Source organism: Atractosteus spatula, chromosome 4 (genome assembly GCF_055471065.1).
Source record: "Atractosteus spatula isolate fAtrSpa1 chromosome 4, fAtrSpa1.hap1, whole genome shotgun sequence".
Taxonomy (NCBI): domain Eukaryota; kingdom Metazoa; phylum Chordata; class Actinopteri; order Semionotiformes; family Lepisosteidae; genus Atractosteus; species Atractosteus spatula.
Window position 1 is genome coordinate 34,428,706 of NC_142709.1, and position 27,090 is coordinate 34,455,795.

Genomic DNA, 27,090 nt, shown 5'->3' on the forward strand with positions numbered 1-27,090 from the left:
AAGTTGATACTAAAATCATTCTGCTTACATTTAATTCTCTGTATGGTTTAGCTAAACAGTTACTACACGATACATTATGTGTTTACCAACTCTCCACCTGCCCAATTTGTCACTCCGTCGCACTCTACAGTACAATACGGTAATACGCAATTTCCGTTATTCCCGAGGAAAGTGTTGCTATGGTGATCATGCTGTTTACAACCTCTATAGTTACAGCTCTGCCAACAAAGATGGCCAGTCATTGAAACTCACCGACTTTATTTTCATTCTTTAACGCTAAACTGAATATGTTTATTTTTCAGATATTGTAAATGATTCTTAATGAATTTTAAGAAAATACAAAAATGAACCTATCGGTGACCCAGACGGTTCAGAGGCAAGACGGGTTGAGGGGATACAGACAGCACCGGGTACATGACTATTTGTACGGTGAGTGGTTTTAGATCCTGAGGAATTTAATTCGGAAATTATTGAGACTTCAATCCCGGAAGGCAGTGCGGTTACTTTTGTATTTTAATTCTTACATGAAATAACTTCTGTGCAAAATAAAAGTGTCGGCCAAAGTAATAAAAATCAATATGCTACTACTTTCCTACAAAAATCAAAGGATTTAAAATCTAGTTAAACAAGGCTTCACTCGAACACCGTTTCAGACTCTTTTCTAAAACGAACAGAAATTAATGTTACAAGTAGCGTGTACTATTTATAAGTGTCGCGCATTAACTAGTCGTGTCACGACTGTGGACGTTTTACGTTGAAAAAACGTTAACCAACTCTGTGGAAGACGGTTTGTAGATTAAAAAAAATACTGTGCCTTTTAGGAAGTGAAAGCAGGTGTAGGAGATATGAGGAGTATCATTGCTAGATAGAATGATATAAGGTACCAGGAATGAGGCTCTATGTGGGTTTTGTAAAATGATGGGAAATTTCTAAACTAATTTATTAAGTGCATACAATTAACTTGTTAGAATAAAGAAAATTACATTTTTAATAAACGTCATGTATTCTTTAAGTTAAAAAATATTAATATTAAATATTAATATTAAATTTATTAAGTGCGTACAATTAGTTTGTTAGAATAAAGAGAATGACATTTTAAATAAAAGTCATGTATTCTTTAAGTTAAAATATTAATATTAAATATTAATATTTAATTAATGTTAAGATTTAATATTTAACTTCAATATTAAAAAAAATAAATGTTTTAAAGTGATTGGATAAGTTAATTCATTTGTTCATATCAGTCGTGAAATTTAACATATAGAAACACCTTTTTCCCCTTCAAAAACAAAACAGATCCTGTGTATACTATTTCAAGTGAGAAAGACCATGCCAAGGCTAACTTCAAGGCACATGCATCCCTCGATCGGGTGGTGAGTATTGTATAAAAGTATTACAAAGCACTGAGCTGGATTTAACTTTCATGTAACCTCAGTGTCTCCTCTATGAATAAATGTACTCTACGCAGCTCCCAAATGAGCCAAGTATTTATCATTGTGTTATGCCTGTCACATGCCAATGTATCAAGGTGTTTAATATGTACTTTCTCTGACACGCAGAAAAGAGTTCCAGAGTACAAGTCAATGTTCAGCAACCTGCCTCATTACCCCCGATACACTTTACATCTGGAGGCTACAGATCCTGTCCCACCTTTTATAGATCGGAGCTGGAGAGGCAGAGCAGAGCAGCGCAGGGAGGTCCTGCAGCAGCTAACAGGGTAAACAGTCACTATATGTTGTTCAAAAGTTTCTAAACCACTGATTATTTAACAAAAAGAGAAAGGATTTTGCTTTGGTTGAATATCAGAATAGTCTTGAGAGAAGTCATCTGTTGGTTTTGTACCACCCTTTGGGATTCTTTGCTCAGAGATTTTTTTTCTTTTTAAAATTACTGCCAACAGATTTTGTATTTGATACTGTACAGTATGTGTGAGATCCAAGTCATTGTCTTGAAATATTTATTTCTTTACATCATGCAAGATGACACAGAGTAGTTCTGTTTTTTTAAATATTTTTGATTTATTATGGGGCAGCACAGTGGTAAGCATTGTTGCATTGCAATGCTGGAGTCTTGGGTTCAATTCCTAGCGTGATATATGTGTAAAATTTGCATATTGTCCCCAGGTGCTCTTCTTGCCTCCCACAGTCCCAAGACATGCTGGTGGGTTAAGGTTAATTGGCTTCTGTAAAGATTGGTCCACAGTTATCTCAGTGCAGTAGTTAGGAATATGATGTCAAAAAAGTCAATTACTGTATTCTGGCAGTGTAACAGCATTTTAGGAAAGTACCTACAACTTTTTTTAGAAGTACTGAATTAAACTATAACCAAGGATACCATTGTTCTTTCTTAAATAATTACACACTTCAGTGTATATCTGCTGAAAATTCAAATGAATGCATAAGAGTTTATGCTACAAAGGTAAATAAAAACTGAATGTTCTCTCACAGATTCTACCTCAAACCAACACAAACAGATCACCATACTCTTATCAAGATGATTTTCTTTCCTGGATTAACAAGGTGTATTTATTGATTGAAACCTAACTAAAGTTTCATATATGCATAGCATATCCTGTAAGAGCTCAAAATCAGCCCTAGAGCAATAGGACTTAAAAAAACCCCACAAAAAGCAATAGTCAGAAATTATTTTCCAGCCTTGTGCATGTCAAGGTCTTTCTGTTTTTCTTTCAGGTATCATACATCTGTTAAAATCCAAGATAATAGACAGGATAATTGTGATGTTTCAGGAGTAAATCGCTGGAAGTATTTTAAGCGGTAAGCTTTCAAAATAGCATTAAACTGTGCTGTGCAGTATTCTTATCTTCTCTTCTTATGTCTTGTCCTCTTTCACTTTGAAAATTTAAAACTTGGGGCTTACTTTCTATGTTTAAGTGCTGGGGGTATTTCCCCCTCTCCAGTTTCCCCAGGTTCTAAAAGCTATGAATAAAAACATTTGTACAAATGTATGTGTCGAAAACATCTTATAATTACTGTGTAATGATTATATATTAACATGTGAATATTAAATATTTCATGTGAAAACAACTGAATGGAACTGAACAACTGACAATCACATTAAGTCCCACATTATCTAACCTGCCAGGTATAAAGTCTTTACAATGAATGTGATAAACATGTAGCATAGGTGGCACTACTTTATCTAAAGGGTTGTGGGAGTATGGAACAAGCTATTCAGCCATGTTGAAGACCAAGATTCTTTCAAAACACTGCTGGATGAGATCCTCGGGCCAATTAACTACCAAAGGGGCTAGATGGGCAAAATGGCCTTATCTCATTTATAACCTTTCTCATATGTAACATATTTGTATTCTTATTTGTTTTAACGTGTCCGATTGACTGGATAGAACACAAGCGCAAGGGTCCAGAGAGTGGCAAAGACTCCCGGCTTCACAGATTGGAGGCAGGCTGGGCAGGAACTGCAGCATAGTGGTCCAGTTGAAGGGCCCAGGAGCTGACCCTTAAATGGGGCATCAAGAGCAGACCAGGCCAAGCATGCACTGTGTCTCCCAGGAAACATTTCCCTGAATGAAGCCCTTGGGTGCGGTTGGCACCGGTTACCCAGGCGCCCTTTGAACCGAACCAGGGGAGCCATCTGTAAGAGAGCCTGGCGGTCCTGGACCCAGAGTGAAATCAACAATCAATGAATTGAGAGGACAATTGGAGAAGGGTCCAGAATCTCAGGGCAAAGGTTTCCGTGCACGGTGAAGACTGAAAAGGAAGCGCTGGGACAAAGACGAAAGCAGCAGCATTGCAGGGTGAAGACTTGACCTGAAATTAATGGTGAGGAATGGAACTGAAGTGCAGTGCGGGGTGAAGACTGAAGGAGCACCGCTGGGACGAAGACCAAAGGAGAAGCATTGCAGAGTGAAGACTTGACCTGGAGTTAATGGTGAAGACTGGAACTGAAGTGTGGTGCAGCTGAAGACTGGTGAGCACTGCAGTCTGCTTCAGCAGCCAGGGTTGAGGGCAGTCGACAAGAAGCCATCAAGGAAGATGAGGGCCAGTGGAGAAAGGTCCAGGATTCCAAGACAGATGCCTGGAACCAGCCTCTGAAGATTCATACCACAAAACCAGTGAAATTGGTGCAGGAGGGCAGTACTGCCATGGAGAGAGTGGGGGGAGAATAATAGCAACAGTGGTGCCTTGGCATTATATAGAAAAGAGAGAAATTGAATAATTAAATTCCCAATTTATAACTGGAAACCGGAAAAAGGGCATCAGGACAGAGCAGCAAGCCCTGGAAAACCCGGAAAACCGTCAGCCTTCATGAGAATGCTTCAGTTTCCAAGGGCAAATGCCGGTCGAGTGACACCGCAGTACAGTGGTCATAACATTAATATGATCAAATGTTTTTTATTACTTTATGTTTTTTTAATTAATCTTTATCATATCAGATCTAACCATTAAGTTCCTAATTTTTTTTAGGATAATACTTTTCATTGACTTGGTGATTATGTAGGGTTGTTTACTTTCTAGGTATCATGCAATAAAAAATAATACTTTTTCTTGCATCTTTTTCTACCTTGCAGTCCACTGATTCCTTTTTCCCAGCACTTGCCACCAGATGTTGTTTTTGCAGTACCGAAGTAAGTCACGTCACAGATTTCTGCTTCTTTCTGCTTTGGTCCTTGAAACATAAAAATGTAATGCCTTGAAACTTCATATTTGTCCCTCAGAGAATATGACACAATGGCTTTGCAGTCAGAGCTATTCACATCTTAGATTACACTCTGTTACACTCTGGTCTGGAGTTTGCATGTTCTCCCTTGGTCTGTGTTAGTTTTTTCTACCAGTCCAAAAGCATGATATCTAAAAGTAACTTGGCATCTCTAAGTTGTCCCCCAATTTTTCTATGCACCTGGCAATTGGACTGGCATCTAATGTTGGTCCAGAGTGCAGAGTGCCAGGTGGGTAAGGCTGCAGCACAGCATCAGCTTAGCCATTTAAAGAAAAAACAGCTACTGAAAACTGATGGATGAATTGAAGGAGTGGTGGTTGGGTGGGTGGATGGTTTTTGGATAGATGGGTAGTTGGGTGGATGCACGAGTGGGTTGGTGGTGGATAGGGAGATGGATACTTCCGGAAGATTTTGTTTCACTCAGCAGAACTCAGTGGACAGTGAACATAACCTTTCACTTCTTAAACAGTTAAACTGCTGTTTCATAAACCTAAATACAAATGGGGTAAAAGGAACTTCAGCACTATTGACAAATCTGTTTTAAGCTTTTTTGTGAAACATTGCAATTTTATAAGCGCACTATCCTTGATGGCTGTAATTCAAAAACTAGAGAGTTACATAGTAGGCTATTCATAGCAGGAGTGTGTAATAATACACATTGTTATGATGCTGTAGCCACAGTAAATGTAGGACCCTATGCAGAACCTGGTCAAAAGCCGAACACTGTGGTTTAGCAAAAGCCGGCTGTACTTAGCCAAATCTTGTATCCTTAGTCGAAGTTGTGACAGATCGAGAAGCCAAAGGACCAGGAAATCAATACTAAGATAGCGTATTATAGTAAGGGAAAAAGAGCTCCACTGGTAAACCAATACTGAGCACCATGATGATAGAAATGAAGCCTTAAATATTCTGGTGCCAAGGTGACCAATTGGATAATTAACTAATACGTCTGTATTTATAAGAATTGCCAGAGGCTTGTGTCTGTTTATGTGTTACCAAGGTACTGTACTAATGAGTCGGTGTTCTCAAGAGGCTTACTGTATGTTGGATTATGTGTGGCCATGACACACATTCTGCTTTATTTAAACAAGCATTCATTTTTAATTGCTTCATTTATTCAATTTCTTTACAAGTAGTGTTGTGAATATTGTTGTGATATGTAGATAAAGCAAAGGCTAAAATATTTAAATGAATGTATAGTCAAGTGCGGCAAGATGCATAACCTTATTCTTTTTTTTCCCAGAATTATTAAAAGGCTATTTAAATATCCATCAAAGCACTTTATTTCAAATTGTATTTCACTGGATAATATGCTTCACATTTTCATTTAATTTAGTGGCACTTATACATTTCTTATTGGTGTAGTTGGTTTGTGTTTTAATTAACATTATGATGAATAAAAGACTTCACTCAGTATCATAAACAATACTTTGATATGTGCAGCCCTTCTTTGATTCAAGTCCAATGTAGAAAAGCTAATGCCTACTTTTGTGTATTCCAGAAGTGGTATTCGAGTGCAGTGCTTGCTGGTGTAAACAACAAAAAACAAATGTATTCTTAATTTGCAGCATATTCAAAACCCAGCTTCCTTGATTTTAACCAAAATCAAAATGCATGAGTAATATTACCAGTTTTAACTTCCTTGGAATGGCTTCCCATGTATTTCAGAATAAATGTAATCAAAGTTTATTTATCAAATGCACAAAATAAACTTTGATTGGTCGATTGAATTTATTCTGAAATACATGGGAAGCCATTCCAAGGAAGTTAAAACTGGTAATAAATTCAAGGTACTGCTGTTCACCCTTCAAAGGCTGGAACGGTTAGGTTAATGACAACATCAGTGACCTTTTAACCCCATACATATTTAAACAGCCTATGAAATTCTTCATATTCTAACCTTCTGTCACTTCCCAAAATGTGGCTCCGAACACTGGCAACACTGTGCTGTCTACCCTGTTTACCGAGGACAGTGTAATAATGCATATTAAATCTGACAAGTCAGTCAGCACTTTCAAATCCTACTGTATCTTGAAATTCACTTTAATGCTCTGTCTTTTACTTCTGCTATATTATGATATAATATATTTGATAATCATATTGTATAGAACCTTGAGATGGGCACCATGAAAGCAGCTATATAAAATAAGGATTATTATTGAGTCTTCCTGTACACATATGGTTTATGCATAGGTTTCACTGTATGACATGAACTGCCTTCTTCTTCTGTAGAGCAGATCCATATGCAACATCTGACAGTGCACCAGGCAGACCTTCCACCCCTTTTGCACGTACAGTAGCTGTCCAAACAGACTACAGGGACAGTGAGGCCCAGACTGACCCCTACTCCCCTGAATATGTAATACGTCCAGGATCTGCTCCAAGACTTCTGACACTTGCCACGCTAACATGGGGTAAGAATGAACGAGACTGAATGAAGACAGGTTTGAAACAGAAGTAGGAGGACATTCAGCCCATCTAACCCTTTTGGTTGCTAGTATTTAATTGATCTGTGGCTTCTGTTTATTGAAGAAGTTGAGGTATTGACTGACACCTTAGCTGAGTTTCTGTTACAGACCTTAGAAATTGTCTAATTGACATTGTCTGTGTAACATGACACTATAACCTGACATTCTCTGGAAGTTCTCTTTGCTTTTGCAATAAGAGTGAAATTCAATTTTCAATCCAGTAGATCAACCTTTTTTGTACCATTTTTGCCTTTTTTTCTAAACCTCACAGACAACAAAGCCTAAACATTTCACTGTACAACATGAAAAGATGAAGGAGATTTAATTAAAGAGAAGATGAAAGCATTGACAGAGTGCTTGTAAATGAAAAACAAACTGACCCTAGTAAATGTACAATTCTGCTAGATATTTTGTAGCATTGATTAATAATGCTGTTAATTGCCCTGCTGTTAAGTTTGCCATGAGGATAAAATGTCAGTCATTATCATAGAAATGAATCATTGATAATAATAATAGAAGCTAGAAATTACTTTAGTCCTGCTAGTAGCAGTATTTCTGTAAGAATAATATGGATCAAAATGAAAATGTAAACAGTTGAAGTGGAAAAAAGGCATTCCAATTTCATATTTTACAGGTTCTAATATGTCAGTGTCTTACATGACATGACATGACAAGATTTTGTTTCCTAGGGACTCTGCTGTTCTGTGGGCGTCTGAAGAAACAGTGGAACTTGTGAAAAACCGTGTTGGTGTTGGCATTCTCTCTCTCTCCACAGGCCGGGGCCTTCCCGCTGGCTTGGCGGAGGTGGAGATGATAGAACGGGCTCAAGCAAAGCAAGCCTGGGAAGCCACTCTGCCCCCATTAAATGATCTTTCCCAGCTGGACAAAAGAAGGAAGATGATGGACGAAAGGGAAAGAAAAGAGTGGGCATTCCGAGAAGAAGAAATAGAAAAGTAAGAATAAAAAAACAATGTCTGAAGATTACACTTTATATTGCCGAATACCAATTTTATAAGCAAACTTGATTTGTATTAAATGTTTAAAATGAAAAGTTTTGTATGAATTCCATTAATACTTTCAGCTGGTATGATTATCTTCAGTTCTTTACATTTAAAGCTATTGGAAAAATTACTTAGAGTAATATACAGTAGCAGTTCATGAGGTGAGGAAGCATCTGCCAGGAAATTTGTAGAGATATTCTTTACCCTAAGGGCTGTGAGAGTATGGAACAAGATACTTACCTTTGGCTTTCTTCAAGAAATAGCTGAATGAGATCCTCGGATCAATTATCTACTAACTACTGAATGGACTAGATGGGTCAAATGGCCTTCTCTCTGGCTTCTGTCTGTAGTCTTTCTGATGTTCTTATGTATCAGATCTCTAAATATCCTTTTAAATTGTTTTAAATGCTTAAATATTGCTTACCAGGACTCCTGAGTGGCACATCCCATGGATGTGCTCAGCCTGAGTGTAGGTTGAGTTTTATGTTTCATAAGTTAGAGCCTAGATTAAGTCACCACTAGCCATCTGCCTCCTTGATTTTCCAAGCGTCAGAGCACAATTTGCTCAGTGCTGCTGAAAGTTGGGGTGTGATTAGTTGGCAGTGCAATGACTCCCAGCAAAACAGCACACAGCTAGCTATCTACTATCCCTGAGTCCTCATAGTTTTGTAATTAGTATTCCAAATCTCCATTATTGTGAATGAAGAGTAGCTTTTTCCATTTCATGCTACTGTATGCTACAAATAAACCGCTGTCCACATTACAATTTAACTACGTAAAATGGGGAAAAAAATTCCAATTGCCCACACCAATTGCTAAGTTCTTTGTCATTATTTGGTTCTGGCAGTTGAAACTTGTTGTAATTTACTATAAAGCAAGTTCCACTCTTTCTGACAAGTTGGTAATGGTGGTATAACAAGTACATAATTAAACATCTTAAATTACACAGCAAACAGAGTAATGCAGGAAGCCAACTTTACCACAGTCTCGGGGATGGACCATAGGTTCACAGGTGCAGTCTGATCTGCACCTGATCTGCACAGGATCACCAGATTCAGAGATGTGTTACCTGATGTGTTTACATATGTGGTCTTATCTCTGGGGTGCAAAGATGGAGAATTAACACCTATAGTACATACAGTATGTACAACATGCTGTATATGGTATTTGTTGATTTAACAACACTTTATGAAACAGTTCATTGCTGATAATATGTGAAAGTTGCAGATATTTCTAAGTTTTTTCAGTCTACTTTTTCCACTGAAAGGAATCTAACTCTACACAAATACACTTTTTGTCTCATTGGTATCACCATTAGGAAATGTAGCTAGCATTTCCAGTCTAAACAAACCTAAGTCTAGATTTAAAAAGCAAGTATGTGCCCCTCATCACCTTGAAAAACATCACATTAAATTATGCAACTGAACGTATGTATAATTACAGTCAGTGTTCTTAAAAACACTGTCTGGAATGGCAAGTCTCAGAGTGCCATTGACAGTGACAAGTGTAGCTCTCACTTCGTAAACCTCCCTGCCATCATAGAGTTAAAGCTGTCAATGTTGTTTTTTGAGGGGTGTGTGCTTGTATGAGCAGGCTGCAGGAGGCCCGACTGGGGGTCCTGATGAAGCTCCTCAAGCAGCGAGAAGAGGTGCAACAGGAGGCAGATGTCAAGCGCCTTGATGACCGCTTTGCACAGCACCAGCACAAGAAGGAAGCAAAACTGAAGAAGATACGCAACAATTACATCCAAGGTAAGCAGCAGGGCAAGCTGGCGAAATAAAGCCTGAATCATGATTTTGCAGTAAACTTTGTTTTAATTGTGACTTTAAAACTATTTCAAAGGGAGGTCACAGTTTTAAACTGAGAAAATGTCCTTTCCTATTTATATTCATTAGAATGGAAGTTTATCCCTAGAGGAAAATTATACCTTTACAGTTTAAATTTCCTGCTCCTAGCCATCAGAAAAATCACTGGACAAAGGAAGAACGTTGAAGGAAAGCTACAAGGGAGAAACATCATTCAGGAGTTTGCTGACTATGGGTCACAAACCTACGCTCCTCTTTCTCGGATGGGCCTGTTTCCTGATCGAAATTCGGAACGATATGTAGTGAAAAACCAATTCCTCAATACTTATGAAGGTACATTTAAATTTGGATTGTATTCGTCTGATGATGAGCCTCATGAATATATTATTGTGGGCAAATTTTTCATATGGAAAAAGAATGAGATTATAAGATGCTTTTAGCTTTTCTTTTATTCTTGTGCTCTGTCGCCAATTTGTGGTCAAATTGCTTCCCTTTCTTTGGGTTTGGAACGCATATTCAAGATAAATACCAGAATTACTAATGTGGCTGTCCTATCATATGTACTAATTTACAAATTCAAAAAAGTCTGTTTCAGTTTGTATTAATTTTAATCAGAAACTCACATCTTCAAGACATTCATTTTTACTACCTGTGTAGACTTGTTCCCTAACAGGCTCATCAGCTGGCTTGATTCTTTAGCATAGTGTTACTTTCTTTCAAGTCCTGTCTCATTTGACCTCAAAGGCTTGCTGGAGCTGGAGGCATCACTACCAGATTATGTCACACAACCACGCTTGAAGGCTCCAAAACCCAAAAGCAGAAAAGGCCGCGCTGCTCACCAGGAGAAAGAGTTGACAGAAATACACAAGGTAAGCTACAGAGGACTTAGTGTCTCCTCTCTTAAAACAACAAATACGTAACAAAACACACCACAGATACCACCCCATTACTTTGTATTAATATTTACCACATAATATCTAATTATGCATAAATAATAGGTTATGTGCATGTAACAAAATGTTAATGTTATTAAAGGAGGCATATTAACTTTTACAAGCTTGAAACCTCAACAATATGTGGTTATGAGTCTATCTGGGTATCTGCTGTGCAACTTATTTAGCACTGAGATAGCAAGATCGTGAGCTTTACATTTTTTTCCTAAGTTTATGTCTGTGCATCTTGTACCTCTTCATTCAGACACTGATAGAGGAAAAGTCCAAAAGTAAAGAGACGAAACCCTTGCGATTCCTCTATAAAATAGAGAAGCCAGCCCCTCGACCCCCAACTCCAGTTGTTGAAAGCCCGCCTGAGGTACAGTACAGTACTTTTCAATCCTCTGACAGAGAGCAGAGAGTTAGTGCACCGAAGAGCTTAACAGCAAACTAAATGATGTCTTCTAGGTGGTTGGAATTTACCTGGAAGAGCTATTGCTTGTGTGTAATGATGTGTGTGGGTAGTTAGGCTGAAGTCTGCCTTTTTTGTAGATGTAATCTACTGTATATGAAAACATAAATAGGGTTACAAAAGAGCGAAGGCCTTTTGTCTGATCTAACTCCTTTGGTTGCTCGCACCTACATGTATATTAACTGAGAATTTCATCCTTCTTGAAAGAAGCCAGGGTATCAACTACAACAACATTGTTGGTTAGCTTTTTCCAGAATTCAAGGAACCTTTGTATAAAAAAAACTCTGTTATATTTTGAATGTGCTTCCATATTGTTTCCACTTATGTCCTCTGGGTTGACTCTGGCTGTTTATTCTGAGGATTAAGGACAGGGTTAGCTTGATCAACCTTTGATACTAACTACAAAATCAGCTAGGTGGGACAAATGGCCTGCACTTGTTTGTTACCTGAAAATAGAAGGCCTGTGGACCAGTTCTGAAGTGGCAGTAGAGATATGATGTCATTGTTTCATCTTTTATAATTTCATTAGGGAGAGGAGGAGAAAGAATTGGCCATAATTTTTCTTCAGAAGCTTTTAAGAGGAAGAGCTATTCAAAATATGGTGAGTGGCTTTTAAACAGTTTTCATTCCACACAGAGATTTTAATGTTTCTTGTAAATGTTTTGCTTCATTGTTGCTTTTATATAACTGCATTTATTTTAGCAATTTGCGAATTTAATCTGCAAATATTGTCAACATGATGTCTACATTTCTAAAATTCTTATGTACTTTTAGAGGTTATTCATGAACCATCTTTATTTTGACTTTGGAAGTACTGGCATGGTACTGTAGTTCTATTGCCATGTTGTCAAAACTCCACTTTTCACTCATCTGTACACAGAAAAAGTGCCTGTTTAAAAGTCTGATGATAGTAAATGGCTTTGTAAATTGTAGCTTGAGAATATCACCTTTGACTATATTGTCCTTAATTCATTTCAAGGATAAACATTTTTCAAAAGCATGTTACTTTCATAACCTATTACCCATTTTGTTGCCTAGTGTATCTTTTAAGTGCAGGTATGACTATGACCTCTATATCCTGGTGGTGTTCTTATGAGTGAGGTAAAAAAGACATCTATTTTAATGGGAAAAAATAGACATACTGTACTATCTATTTTTATTAATAACACCCATAGTATTTGTAGTTATTTTTACTACCTTTTTACAAATTGTTAGCACAATTTCTTGTTTTATCATATAAAGGTGAAGTACAAATTTGTATTTCTTATGTTTGTTTCATAGACTTTATTGTGCTGGTGTCATTTTCTGCAGATTTGACCTTAGTAATCCTTATGAAAACAAAAACACAAGTAAAAATCCACAACACTCTACCTAATTTAGAGGAATTGTATGATTGGGAATGTTTCTGATTGCCTTATAATTTAATCCAAACAAATCATGCTTTTACCATGAGGGTTTCAGTATACCTTCTGTAATGCTGAGCTTTACTGAAATACTACAGTTAGGGCCGGAGAATACTGACAGTGACTTACTTACTGTACGTAAGCAACTTAAGATTCTGAACCCAAAAGCCAAAGCTAAACCATATCTAAGCAATATAAATACGTAAAAGGACTTCATACTAAGATCCAGTTTGGGTCCCAAATTCAACAGAGTGATTACTTGATAAATCTAAAATGTTTTATTAAAAATGGTGGGTGTAACTTTAAACTCATACATAGATTTAAAAGCGAGACTGAACATCTTCAGTAATGTTTTCTGCTGTTGTGTTGTTACTTGTTTAGATGTATGAGGGCAAAGAGAATCGCCTGGACCTTATTCGGGAGCTCCGTACAACACATGCACTGCAGAAAGAAGAACAGCTTCTAAAGAAAGCAGATAAACAGGTCACACTGGCTTTGCAGCGTCAAAGAGAATTGCACAATCATAAGGTAAGAGATCACAAAAAGATTGCTACTTATATCAAGATGTCAAAGGTACAAAGGTGTGGTTCAGGATTTTGTCTTTAACTCTTCATTTACTGATGCTTTAAAATTAAAACTCTGAGAAAATTTGGAGAATCCTGAAGTCACACCATAAAAATGACCCAATGTTTGATAAAAAGGTTCTGCCATGATCCTTAGATATTGCCGGTTTGAGTCTTGGTCACAGTCTAGCCAGCAGCCATCTCACCCTGCAACTTACAATTGGCAGCCCACTGAAGCTCAGCAGGTGTGAGCCTGGTCAGTACCTGGATGGGAGATCTCCTGGGAAAAACTAAGGTTGCTTTGGAAGAGGTGTTAGTGAGGCCAGCAGGAGGCGCTCACCCTGTGGTCCATGTGGGTCCTAATGCCCCAGTATAGTGAGGGGGATACTATACTGTAAACAAGCACTGTCTTTCGGATGAGATGTAAAACCGAGGTCCTGACTCTCTGTGGTCATTAAAAATCCCAGGGTGTTTCTCAAAAAGAGTAGGGGTGTAACCCCGGCGTCCTGGCCAAATTTCCCATGCCTCCTGATAATCCCCCTCTATCAATTGGCTACATTACTTTGTTCTCCCCACCCCAACTCCGACGGCAGGCGGAGTGACGCGCCAGTTGGAGTATTCTCGACAAGCGGACCCTGCTGATGCGGGATTAACGCTAGGATGAGAGAGAGTCTTGGTCACAGTCTAAGCTAGAGCTTGCTATCAGCAAGCAGAGAAGAGAAAATCAGCCTATGCTGGGCAGAAATGAGATGAGATTAGGCCATGAGATGGGGCCATAAAATTGCTTTTCCTCTGGCAAGATACAAGTCTAGCCAAAAGCCAATCATGCCTAGCCAGCAGGTCGTTGGGAGGTGGGAGGAATCCAGATTACCCCCCCAAACCAATCCAAACACTATGCGAATATGCAAACTCCACACAGATGGACTCATAAGGTCAAAAATCTTCTCAGGACCCTGAAGCTTTGAGTCAGCAGTGCTAACCACCATGCCACTGTGCCACCCGCAGATTTGTATAAAAATATGTATTGCACATTTCAGCACTACATTATTATTTATTGTTTTGTATTCTTTGTAGGAAAAAAAGGCATGTGTCATCTTTGCATGGTACTAAAATGTTCATGAATATGTCACTATCTTCTCTTAATTTATTCTTGTACTAGATTTTAACAATGGAAAGCTACAAATCAGGTGTTGCAGGTGGCATCCTGGCAGACATGTTCAACTACTTGTCCAAGGAGCTGGTTCGTCTCCAGGAGGAAAGACGCATTCATGCCTTCACCATCCTGGCGGAGAGAGATAGGAGAATCCGAGAAGCAGAGGAGAGCGGTCGGCGTCAGGTGGAGGAGAGACGACGGCGGGAAGAAGATGAAATTTTCAAACAGGTCTCTGGGGGGTCCTTTCTCTTGAAGAGTCTTACATACCAGCAAAAGCACAAGGGCACACAACTTTCAATCAGTATATAATGTCTTCTATGCTGAAGTAATATTATTGTAACTAATTTTTTTTTTAGAAAAGTCTTGAGGTGCCAGTAGAATCTGGTTTCCAGTGAGGTGTTTTCTAGGAAACACGAAAACAAAATGCTTCCGTATCGGACAACAACATTTATATTATCACAACACACCATCACATTTAACAACATAAAAAAGCACATGATCTACAGTAGTTCTTCTGCCATAAGCACCATGAAAGCACCATGAACCAATTAAAATTATTTAGGCACAGCGTTAAAATGTTTTTAATTTTCTCAGTTTCAGAAGTGCTGCCTTTAGGGCGGTCACATTTTGTTTTAGATATTGTTATTTGATTCACCCAAGCATGGACTCTATAGCATTCATGTCCAAGCTCTCAGATAGCAGAGGAAGACAAAGGCACTCGTATCTGCTTCAAGGCAGTTTTCTTTATGGTCTTTTCTTTATGGTTTTCTTTAAAAAAAAGAGTGGTAGTTTTAAAATGTGTGATTAAACATCTTTCAGATGCCTTATTTATTTGATGACTGATGGACTAGTCCTTATTACCCCTGCACTTAATATAACATTTTTTATGAATCAAGTTAAGGTTGGACAATAGCTGGTCAATTTAAGAATAGGACTGATGTTCAGTACAATTTAGTTGACAACCCATTTCTCCCTGCCAATAGATAGGGATATTTCAGAAGAATTCAGCTTTTGAAGGTATTTGTTTATTAAGGTAAATCTAGCAAGGCAAAATGTTAGTATTAGAAAAAGGATTCAAATGAATATTTGTTTTTCATTTCATTTTCTTGGGTCAAATGAATATCACCAAGATAATGCTTGAGGGTTTCTTCTTCTTCTTCTTCTTTTTCACAGCCTTAGTCCCAGACTGTCCTGGGGTCAGCTGCTTTGGTTGCTCTTCTCCACTTGTCTCTATCGAGCACATCTTCCTCACTCACTTCACATACCTCCATATCTTTTCTGACACAATCTATCCATTTCTTTCTAGACCTGCCTCTTCCCCTGTTACCTTCCACCTCAAATTCCATTACCCTCTTTATTACTTCCTCAACGTCCCTCCTCATGATATGTCCATACCACCGTAACCTCGCCTCTCGCATCTTCTCAACCACATCCACCACCCTACATCGTCTACGGATTTCTTCATTTCTGATCTTATCCTTCATTGAAATCTGCAGAATCCATCTCAACATCCTCATTTCAGTTCTTCTCATCAAGTTCTCTTCCCTCTTTCCAACTGCCAAGCATTCAGCTCCATATAGTAGTACAGGTCTAATGAAGGAGTTAAGGAGTTATAATGTTATAATGAAGGAATTAAGGAGTAATAGAAACCAGAGTCTTTAAAGTTGAATAAAGTGATGTACAGTATAAGGAATTTCTGGTACTGGTTAGCTGAAGTTTTAATGACCTTAGTTTTTTTTTAATTTTCACTGACAAAGTGAAGCACTGGAACACAAATCTAGGAATGACCCAGTACCTTCCCTTCCCTACCTTACTTTCCCTATTTAATAATACAGAAGGTTAAGCACTCACCACTATTTTTTAATGACTTGAAAAACCAGATGCAATAGTGCATAGTCCTAACTATATTATGCAAAAGATTGTTATAATTTAACAATTAGGTGTTAAATTAGATAGAGTTGATGTTGGTATAGTTTTCATGAATGGTCTGTTTTTTATTTTATCCAAGGTTGTCCAAGTACACCAGGAAACTGTAGATTCATACCTTGAAGATATTATTTTGGACACATTTGAAAAAACAGCAGATGAGCAGGCTAGAGAAGAGATCCATAAGCTGGCTGAAGAGGTGAACAACATTGCTTATGCAATGGAGGAAACGTAGGTATTCTGTGATAACTTGATTCCTCTGGAATGTGCAGAGATGTTGATAATTTGAAGGTTCAGGTCAGAGCACATTTAAACAGGAACCCCTGGAATGCTGAGAGATCTAGTGCTTATACAGTATATATGTATTTTTTTGTTGTTTGTATGTATAGTTTTCTAGGTGCAGTTTTGAGCCTATTAAACATTAGGCAGACAAGCCTGTTCCATGCTTTTTGGCTACACTAAAAATGTTTTTTGTTATCCTATGATTTTTGTTCTCTTAAGATAAAATCTACAAAAACAGGACTCTAGAAACCAGGAAACAGGAAGTTGGAAGACAAAAAGCCTTTTCAAAACTCGTTCTAATCAATGAAACTGCATTTAAATATTTTGTACATTTAAAAAAAATCCAGTATAATTGAGTTTCATCTTTGGTTTAATTTATTTTCTTTGAGTACATCTTATTTCTTAAGTAAGGAACCTCATTTTCTCTAAAAGTATATTGTTTTCTACATTCCATCCATTCCTAAACAAAAATGTTGCACCTTATGCAACAGTAGGCATAGTCAACACAGGGGAACAAAGTACTTGCACATAGATCAATATTCTGCTGACATAAAAATATCAAAAGAGAGATGAAAGCATACTAAAAGAGCTAAACCCATGTTGACAAACAAAGTAATCAAAATATCATGTGGATATAATCCCACACCTTGCATAATGCTTAGGATGGACTTTCAATAACATCTTCTGTCAGCCAAAAAAGTAAATAATTAAAGTTAATGTTGCTTTTGAAGCTGTTGGTGCAAGAGAAATTTAAAGGCCAGTTCTCTTATATAAAAAATGACAGGCCTGTGTTTCTATATATATATAGAAATCCATTTAGTCATTTGTATTTTTTTAAGATGTTTCCATAGTGAAAGAAGTAAAGTGGTTTTATTCTGTCTGCAGTCGGACTCGCCTACAGTCTGAAGAAATAGTGGCAGAACTGGTGTACAGCTTCCTCATTCCTGAGGTTCACAAAACCATTGTAAAAGAAAATGGTGAGTAATGCAGATTATAAAAAGAGATTTTAATATTCAAAAATAAAAAATAGGCCCTTACAGAAAATTACAGTTTTGTAAATCATTAAAGTAATGGGGAAAAAATGGATGTGAATAGAATCATGTAGAACTTAAGTATCCCTGGCTGAGATCTAAACAATCAGAATGTGTTGCGTATGGAAGCCCATTTCCGCCAGGGAGTAAAAAAAAAACGCACTATGGTATCTCAGAATTCCGACTTAGTATCTCAGAATTCCGACTTAGCAACTCAGAATTCCGACTTTATATCTCACATTTGTGACTTCGAAATAGCCATATTTCATTGTCTGTCCTTTTGTTATTGTAACGGATTCGGGTTCTAGGGCTTGTGCCCTCGCCGCTCCCACCCTAGTTCGTGCCTCACTGCATTGGCTCGAACCCAGGTCTTGCCAGCTGAGCTAAAGAACACTTTCTTTAACCCCGGTGGCCAGCATCCCTGTTATGCGCAGGGGAGGGCAGTGCCGTCACCACACTGCAACCGAATCGTACAACCTGTATGTCGGCCGTTCCGTTACACTATTTTCATGAATCTTACAGGATCATAGGATCTATAGGCCTGAAGACTTGTCTTGTACAGTGCCCTGATAAAAATCAAACTAATTACACTAATTTTTATAGAATCCCATTTCCGCCAGTGAGGCTTCCATAGTACCCGGATGGAATAGTGCGCGGTGGGCTTTTTAAATTAGTTTTTATTTACGGAGACAGAATATATAATAAGATACAGAAATAGGCACTTCACATCCAGAGGAATTCACAATTATAAAAGCTGAAACATACTTTTTATGTATTTCCATTGTATGTCCTTTTTTACTTAAAAAAGAAGGTCTTCTTTAGCTCAGATGACAAGACCTGGGTTCGAGCCAATGCAGTGAGACACGAACTAGGGTGGGAGCGGCGAGGGCACAAGCCCTAGAACCCGAATCTGTTACAATAACAAATGACAGACAATGAAATATGGGCTATTTCGAAGTCGCAAATGTGAGATATAAAGTCGGAATCCTGAGTTGCTAAGTCGCAATTCTGAGATACTAAGTCGGAATTCTGTGATACAAAGTCGGAATTCTGAGTTGCTAAGTCGGAATTCTGAGATACCGTAGCGCGTTTTTTTTTTACTCCCTGGCGGAAACGGGCTTCCATAGTTGCGCCTGCATAAGGATAGTGACAGTATTGGCAGCAATGCTGTTATGGTGTATTAAATATGATGGCTTTCAGCTGAGAGATCAAACACTTCAGTAGTGATATTAAGTATTTCAGTGTTTGTTCTCTGCGCAATGGATGGTGATCCAGTAGAGGTCTTGTTGTTAATCTAGCTGCAAGTACAGGTGTTAACATTGGTTTTAACATCCACTAATGCCACAAACAGGGATTACAAAAATAGAGAATATCAGAAAAAGACTGAGTGGATTAATCAATAGTAAATTCAATAGTCATCACCGCAAAATTATCAGGATTTTGCCAAGAATACACCCGAGTGCTTGGTTATGCTAATTACAAACAAGACATCCCAGAAACCTACATCCTGACCAACCAGAAAAAAAATATACTGCTATCCTATATTACAACTACACAGGCTAACAAGAGAAATACATTTTCCTTCTAAATCAAACAGAATATGAGCTAGAATTAAAACCTCTCTTTATAGATCAGCATGCTACGAAGTAAATATGAAACCTGTCTCCATATTCCTAAAATGTATTCACTAACCAGGGGAAGCTATTTTTAACCTAGAAATTCTTTATACAGGAAATCAGTGTTTTCTAAAAACAACAGAATGGCAAGCTTTCTAAACAAGGTTCAAAAACATAACACAAATCTGGTCTTTATGGATGAACTGGACAAGGAGCTCCCTTCACTTTCTTTTCTGTACTGTAATTTTCATGTCTTTTTTTATGCTGTGTTCTAGGACGGAAAATACAAGACTGTTAGAAAATAAAGCAGACACCAACACCAATTAAATAAAACCCTTTTTGTAATGAAAGGTTTTGAGTTAGGATTTGAATACACTCAGGATAGGTGACTCTCTGATATTCTTGGAAATAGAATTCCTGAGCTTTGGGCAATTGCAAAAGAAGGTTCTCTCACCAATAGAATTTAAATGAGCTTGGGGGACATACTGTATAAAGTAGAACACCAGAGTCAGATGAACAAAGGTTGCAAGGTGAGAAGTAGGTTGATAAAAATACAGAAAAATACTGAGGTGCCAAGCCATGTAGAGCCCTGTGAGTGAGCATGAGGATTTTGAAGTTGACTCAAACCTGATAGGAAGCCAGTGTAAAGGACGCAAAGGAACAAGTAATAGGTTTATTCCATGCTGAAAAAAAGAAGAAAGAAAACAACGTTTCGGCAGTGGAGCCTTCTTCAGGTGTAAAGGACTCCTAGACAGGTGTAATGTGATCGCTTGAATGGAATCTGATCGATATTCTGGCTGTCAAATTCTGAACATATTCTAGTTTGTTCCATGTGAATTTAAATTTACCAGAGAGTAGGGTGTTTTAGTAATCAATTCTGGAAAAAACAAATATATTGATCAGCTTTTCTGATACAGTTAAAAACAACAAAAAATGTAGTTTGGTGATATCTCTGAGATGGTCAGAATGCTGTTTTTCCAAAATTTTCCACATAAGGTGCAAAAGTCCAGCCACAATCAAATACCACAACTAAATTCTTCACTTTTTGAAGAATTTGATTGATATTAAAGCATAGTGTCATCCACAAATAAAGTTACTGCATTAGTAAAGTAAGCGATGGGAGGTGCCACGTGGAATGACTTGACGCAATTGAAATGAAGGAAATTATGAGTCATCCGTGTTTTTATATAGAAGATGTAATTTCAGAGTGCAGCAACAGCTGCTTCAATGTCAGGTTTAACATGAATGTAAATTTGAGTATCATCAGCATAAAAATGATAATTCAGACCAACAATTCAAAATCAATATCAAACATCATCAGTATAACTTGTATACCCGTTACAACCTGATATATTTTTGTCATAATTATAATTATTGAGTTAAATATAAGATATTTTGTTACTCAATAAATAAGAGACTTTAATTGTTTTGAAACGTCATACCTGTCGTGAAACTGAATAATTTTCTATGGGAAAAAAAAGATGAGGAAGAAAATCACTCAGTCTTTTTCTGTCAGTTGATTTCTGTGATTGTATCAATCATTTTTAAACATAATCTGTAGTGTGATCCATTTGGTCTTGACAGAATTTTCTGTTTTCCTGATTCACATTTTTCAAATACGGTAAGAGAAATTTTACAAACTCAAACTGCTTTTTCAAGCAGCTTTTTCATGTTTAAATAGCTCGGTGTTAAAAAAAATATGGAAGATGCACAACTATCTAAACCATTATTATTATTATTATTATTATTATTACTGTACCTCACCTCACATCAGCTATCATATTAGGAGTCCATGACTGGTAAGGCCAATGACACTGAGGTAACATCCCTTTTCAAAAAGAACCCTGGGATTCTGAATGGCCACAGAGAGTTGGAACCCTTGTTTTACGTCTCATCCAAAGGACAGTACCTTTTTACAGTATAGTGTCCCCGTCACTATACTGGGGCATTAGGACCCACACAGACAACAGGGTGAGTGCCCCATACCATACATCTCTAATACCTGTTCCATCAGAAAACTTAGTTTTTCCAGGTCTCCCATCGAGGTACTGACCAGGCTCACACCTACTTAGCTTCAGTGGCTTGTTAGTTGTGAGTTACGGGGTGATTTGGCTGCTGATTATTATCACCTCAACAACGTGTCTGCAGCTTCATAACCACAGCGTGGCTGCCTGCATTTCCCCTGGGTTTCACCCACCTTTTGCCCTCCAAAAATGGGTTATGCCATACAGCTCCTGGTCTGTGGGATTAGAAGAAGGATCATTACACAGATTAAATAATAAGAAGTGACAAACCTGACAGGAAAAAATATCCCTTTTGACATGAACCTCTTTTTTGTTCTTTCTTAGTGCTTTAAAAGGACAAAATTAATTCCCATAACAATTCCCTTTGTATTGCCAGTAACAATGTTACAACTTTCAAGTCAAGACACACAGACAGGGACTGCAGGCATACAGTAAATAGGACCTAAGGCATGAAATGTAGAAACCTAGTATAGTATAGTAGTATAGTGTGCTGGTTTTTTAAAGGCTTCTGGGATTTGTAACCATGAAAACCTTGCCCCTAAGCCCAAAGTACAAATCTCACTTCAATGAGAAGCTCTCTCAGCTGCTCACAAACCCCTGTTTGTTGCCTCTTCACACAGTAAAGCAGAGTCAGCACAAACACCTCCTTGCTGCCCACCATGTGATCCACTCCGATACAGAGGGCAGTCTGAGGAGCGTGCGCAGACCAGAGTCACCCTCCACCAGGGCGGCTGTTGGAGTTCTGGAAGAGATGATCACGCAGGCAGAAAGAAAGGCTGAAAGTCAGGCTGACAATGAAGTTTCATGGTGAGGTTTTTTTTAGTGTGGAAAGACATCATTTTAAGTATTGGGTATAAACCAGTATTATACAAAAAAGTAGACTGCAAAGGAAAAGTAAAGGTTTATTCCAAGCTGAAAAGAGAAGAAAAGAAACACAATGTTTTGGCTGTGAAGCCTTCTTTAGGTGTTTCTTTTCTTCTCTTTTCAGCATGGAATAAACCTTTACTTGTTCCTAATACAAAAGGGGAAGAGAGTAAATGACTGGGTGCATCTTAGAAGTGGTAAGAATTACTTTTTATTATGTTTTATGTTCAAGCTGAATAAAATTGTATTTTTAACTTATTTTTTAATTTTGCAACAACAGATCTAATTTAACATACTGTAGTTAACGACCCACTGTTATAGATGTTGGTGGCCCACTCCAAACCAGCCATTTCCTCAATATAGAGACTGGGAACACTGTGCTGTAGGAGATGCCATCCTTCAGATGAGACCCTAAACCAGAATCCTGAACATTTGGTGATTAAGGATCCTTGACATTATTTGTAAGACGAGAGGTGTTAGCCCTGGAGACATAGCTAAATGCGACTCAGTCTCACTTCTCCTCCTGTTGTGCTGGGAGCTGCACATCAGAGTAACTGGTGGATGAAGAGTGACCCCTCCTATATGTAGAGCACATATTACTTAAATGTAAGGAATTATATAATTATTAACAAGACCTTAGCTAAGTTTTAAAGTTTGTACTGCCATCTCTGCATCAATGTTGAGGGGGCGGTGTGGTGGCTCTGTGGCTAGGGATCTGCGCCTGTGGCTGGAAGGTTTGCTGCGGCCAGCAGAGGAATCCTACTCTGTTTGGTCCCTGTTTAAGGCCCTTAACCCCAGCTGCTCCAGGGGCGCCGTATAAATGGGTGACCCTCCGCTCTGACCCCAAGCTTCTCTCCCTGTCTGTCTGTCTCATGGAGAGCAAGTTGGGGTATATAAAAAGAGAAATAGTACTGTATATAGCCAATAAAGTGATCTTATCTTATTTTGATCTTAAATCCACATTGTTCTTTATTTCCATTGTATATTAACAGTAGTTTGTGCTAAATGGGTGGCATGGTGGCTAGCACTAGTGCCTCACAGCCTCAGGTTCCCTGTCTGTCTGATGTTTGCATATCACACTGGATGGCTTTCTTCTGGCTATGGACTGCAGAGAAGTAATAATGGGCCGAATGACCTTCTGATGTTCTGATGAAATGCAAAATATTGGTCATTGTTTTCTTAGAAACTTCAATAAATTGTATAACTTAAGGAATATAAAATATAAAAGGATTATTTTACATAGGAATATAAAACAACAGTCCTGTGTCCACCTGTTGTTTTTTTTAGTATATAGTATTGAGAATAATTGCAGGCTCATTTTAGATAAATAATTCCTATTAGACAAGGGTGTTTCAAATTAAACCTGGAAAAAATGTATTTGTCCTATGTGTCATTCCCTGCATTTTTTAAACACATTTGCAATTGAGAACCTTTTTAAATTACATAAAAGATTGCCCTTTGGGCTGGTTGAGGTACATTTATTTTAAGTTCAGAAATTAGCATTTATTAAATATTGATTTAATAGAAATCCTGTAGTTTAAATGTCAATATCCATTAATATATTTAATTTAGTCTCAGAAACCCCAGATGGTGCGCTACATTTTTAATTAGTTCTGTTTGCCAGAACAAAATAATAATTCATTTTAATTTAATTGGTTCTGCCCTTTTGAAATGCCCACAAAGCCTCAGGGACAGTTTCATTTTTCTTGAATTCTTTGATGAGCAGAACACTTCAGTAACATAAGCTTAATAACATAAGCTGTAAGTATAAAATTGATATCTCTGTCCTTTTGTATGCCCAAAAGTGAGCAAATAACCATAAACCAGTTACATTTGTAAAAATGCTCACAAAAAGTTGATATTACCCTTTTGATTGAGGGATCAAAACATTGCTCAAGTGTTTGTTTAAGTTTTACTGAACATGTACAGTTTTTCATGTCTATACAGATCTCCGTTAGAGAGAGAGAAAAATGCCATGCTTGTGCTGTCACGCACCGGCTGGGATGGACTCACGTCCTGCCGTTACAGGGTGCAACATGAACATTGGCACAAGTTTACAGCCTTCCTTGGACCCCGTACACACGAGACTGGGGTGCCTCTCAATTTGTCTAAAAATCTTTTGATCAGGCAATCAATGTAGCTCTCATTCATTTTGCTCATTGAGCTGGCTATTTTATACAGCATTCTCCGCTGATCAGTGTTCCGACATTTAGTGTCAGAAAGTTCTCTATTCTGATACTTTTTTCTGCAGAGAGGGTAATATGCTGTGAACCCTCAGTGTGAAGGATAGTAAGGACATGTCCACACTGTAGTATTCTCTCCTATTCCTTGATTTTAATAATGCAGTAATATCCTTCTGCTGGATCGCTAATGTATCACAGCATTACATGGACATGTTTGCATTGGCTTCACAGCAGATTGTTCCTGACTATTGATATTTCAGAATCGTCTAAATATGATAATAATAACAGCAGTTTCTGGAGTGATATGCTGCCACCACAGTTTGTTTACTAAAGATGTGTTTCATTTTTTGGACTGGGTCATAGGTACAATACTAGGAAATGCAGGAAAGCTCTGATATTTCTGAAATAATTCATTCTATATACCATATCCCACTGTTCTTTTTCAATAATGAAGGCTTCCAAAGTAGCCGTCTGGGTTTAATGGATTAGTAACATGCATTTGTGTTGTTGTAATGGTTATCTTTCTTGTTTTTGGGGGTGGATTCTGGAATCTGTACTTAACGTGGCAGTAACCTTATTTTGGTGATTGTTTTACTGAAATAATTTAACTGTCAGCAGAAGCCGTGGCTGTTACAGTCATAGTGTCAAACAAGTGTTCTATAATCATTAAACGAATGTTTGTCTTTCTTTTTCAGATTATCCCCACCGTAATGTAAAGGAAGGCCACCTTTAGATGTTTCTTTTTGCAACAAAGACAGTATTTCAGTCTAGAAAATTTTAAAGACCATAAACATTAAATATACATTTATGAAGATGATGTTTATCAGGAAACAACAAATCTTTAATTTACATTTAATAAAATTGTAGTTGGTCTTAAAGTACAATAACAAACAGTATAAGCAAAAAATTCTATTTCTTGTGGAAACTCTTAACTTGCTGAATAAAGTCAAATCATATTCACAAGAATCTTGAAGTGCATGTATGGATCTTGAATGCCAGGTTATTTACAGGAACTACAGTATAATTTTTTAACTTATATTAATTAATTTTAATTGTTGGGTATAACAAAAAATGCACTTAAGTATTGGGAGAATACACTTCCTACTATCTTATTTCTTTTGTTCAAAGCTCCCCATCTGAAGTTTTAAGGGCCCTAATCTATACAGGAGTGGACCGCTGAATCAAGTGGCTGTATGTGGAGAGCTTGGGATTGGGTGTTAATGAGAGCCTGATACAGAAATGCCCTACATGCTAGAGATTAGGGGTCTGAGCACAGTCTGTTGTACTCGACACCCAAGAGAAGCTTAAGAAAAGGGCAGATACCAGAGGGATTCTGTGGGAATGGATCCAAGGGGTAATCCTTGAATCAGCAGTAGGTGCTTTTAGGCCAGGTGCTTTTAGGGCACTACAGCCTTATATGGATGATATCTTTATTCCAGTGTAAACCCCAGCTCTATTTGTTTCCATAATATTGTGAGACAGCAAATGACCAGATGTTACTAAAAAACTATACAGTATCTTTCATAGACTTAGAACTCAAGCACATTTTGTCTATATATTTACCAGACCACCAACAATTTCTTTTTATGTTGAAATAATGATGACTTTATAGTCTATTTGGAGTACATATGGTTTTGTTATTTGTTTGGGTATGATTCCATAAAAATGAAATGTTACTTTGATGGTTTTAACATTTCCGTTTGCAGGAATGTCTTCTGGGATTTTGGCTCATTCCTGTTATAGAGCCTGGACAACAAACATGTGCCTGTTCACTGGTCTCTGAGCCCTAAATGCCACATGCTATCCCAAGTCATCCCACAAATGTTCAATGGGGTTTTTACACAAGAAGCATTAGAATATGTATTGTTCTGCTAGAATGCTGTGACCTTCTGATTGTCCAGAACAACAAATTAGGTCTCAGGACTTTATCAATGCAGCACCCTGCAGTTTCCAACAAACTAGACACTTCTTCAAAGGACCATCATACCTGGACTACCACATGTGTTTCCTGTAAACCACAATTAACAAATCATTGTGCACGTCTCTCTGATCATTTAGGGTTGTCTATACAAAGCATTATTAGCCAGCAGCCATATCACTCTGCAACTCACAATTGGCCACCAACTGAAGCAAAGCAGGTATGAGCCTGGTCAGTACCTGGTCAGTACCTGGATGGGAGACCTCCTGGGAAAAACTAAGGTTGCTGCTAGAAGAGATGTTAGTGCGGCCAGCAGGGGGCACTCACCCTGTGGTCTGTGTGGGTCCTAATGCTCCAGTATAGTGATGGGGACACTATACTGTAAACAGGCGCCGTCCTTTGGATGAGACATAAAATCAAGGTCCTGACTTTCTGTGGTCATTAAAAATCCCAGGGCATTTCTTGAAAAGAGAAGGGGTGTAACCCCAGCATCCTGGCCAAAATTCCCACTGGCCTTTACCAATCAGGGCCTCCTAATAATCCCCATATATGGGGATTCATTGTACTGTATATTGGCTTCATCACTCTCTCCTCCTCCCCACTGATAGCTGATGTGTGGTGAGCATTCTGGTGCACTATGGCTGCCGTCACATCATCCAGGTGGATTCTGCACATTGGTGGTGGTGGAGGAGTGTCCCCATTACCTGTAAAGTGCTTTGAGTGGAGTGTCCAGAAAAGTGCTATATAAGTG

The 27,090-nt window shown here is 38.0% G+C and overlaps 1 protein-coding gene across 1 annotated transcript; it reads left to right on the forward strand.

The window, feature by feature from the left end:
* The first annotated feature begins 206 nt into the window (after positions 1 to 206).
* cfap91 (cilia and flagella associated protein 91) lies at positions 207 to 25,378 on the forward strand. The gene is made up of 18 exons (XM_088914359.1): positions 207 to 429; positions 1,297 to 1,373; positions 1,560 to 1,717; positions 2,691 to 2,774; positions 4,550 to 4,606; positions 6,931 to 7,112; positions 7,942 to 8,119; positions 9,761 to 9,918; positions 10,123 to 10,305; positions 10,717 to 10,841; positions 11,170 to 11,283; positions 11,906 to 11,977; positions 13,161 to 13,307; positions 14,502 to 14,723; positions 16,504 to 16,652; positions 17,589 to 17,680; positions 21,995 to 22,181; positions 25,117 to 25,378. Coding segments are annotated over exons 1-18 (2,271 nt in total). The 5' UTR covers positions 207 to 344; the 3' UTR covers positions 25,118 to 25,378.
* The last annotated feature ends 1,712 nt before the right edge of the window (positions 25,379 to 27,090 follow it).

Coding starts and splice junctions, on each gene's coding strand:
- cfap91 (XM_088914359.1), top strand. CDS start 345: ATGAACCTATCGGTGACCCAGACGGTTCAGAGGCAAGACGGGTTGAGG. Junction 2,775..4,549: donor CGCTGGAAGTATTTTAAGCG/GTAAGCTTTCAA, acceptor TCTACCTTGCAG/TCCACTGATTCCTTTTTCCC. Junction 11,978..13,160: donor GAAGAGCTATTCAAAATATG/GTGAGTGGCTTT, acceptor TTACTTGTTTAG/ATGTATGAGGGCAAAGAGAA.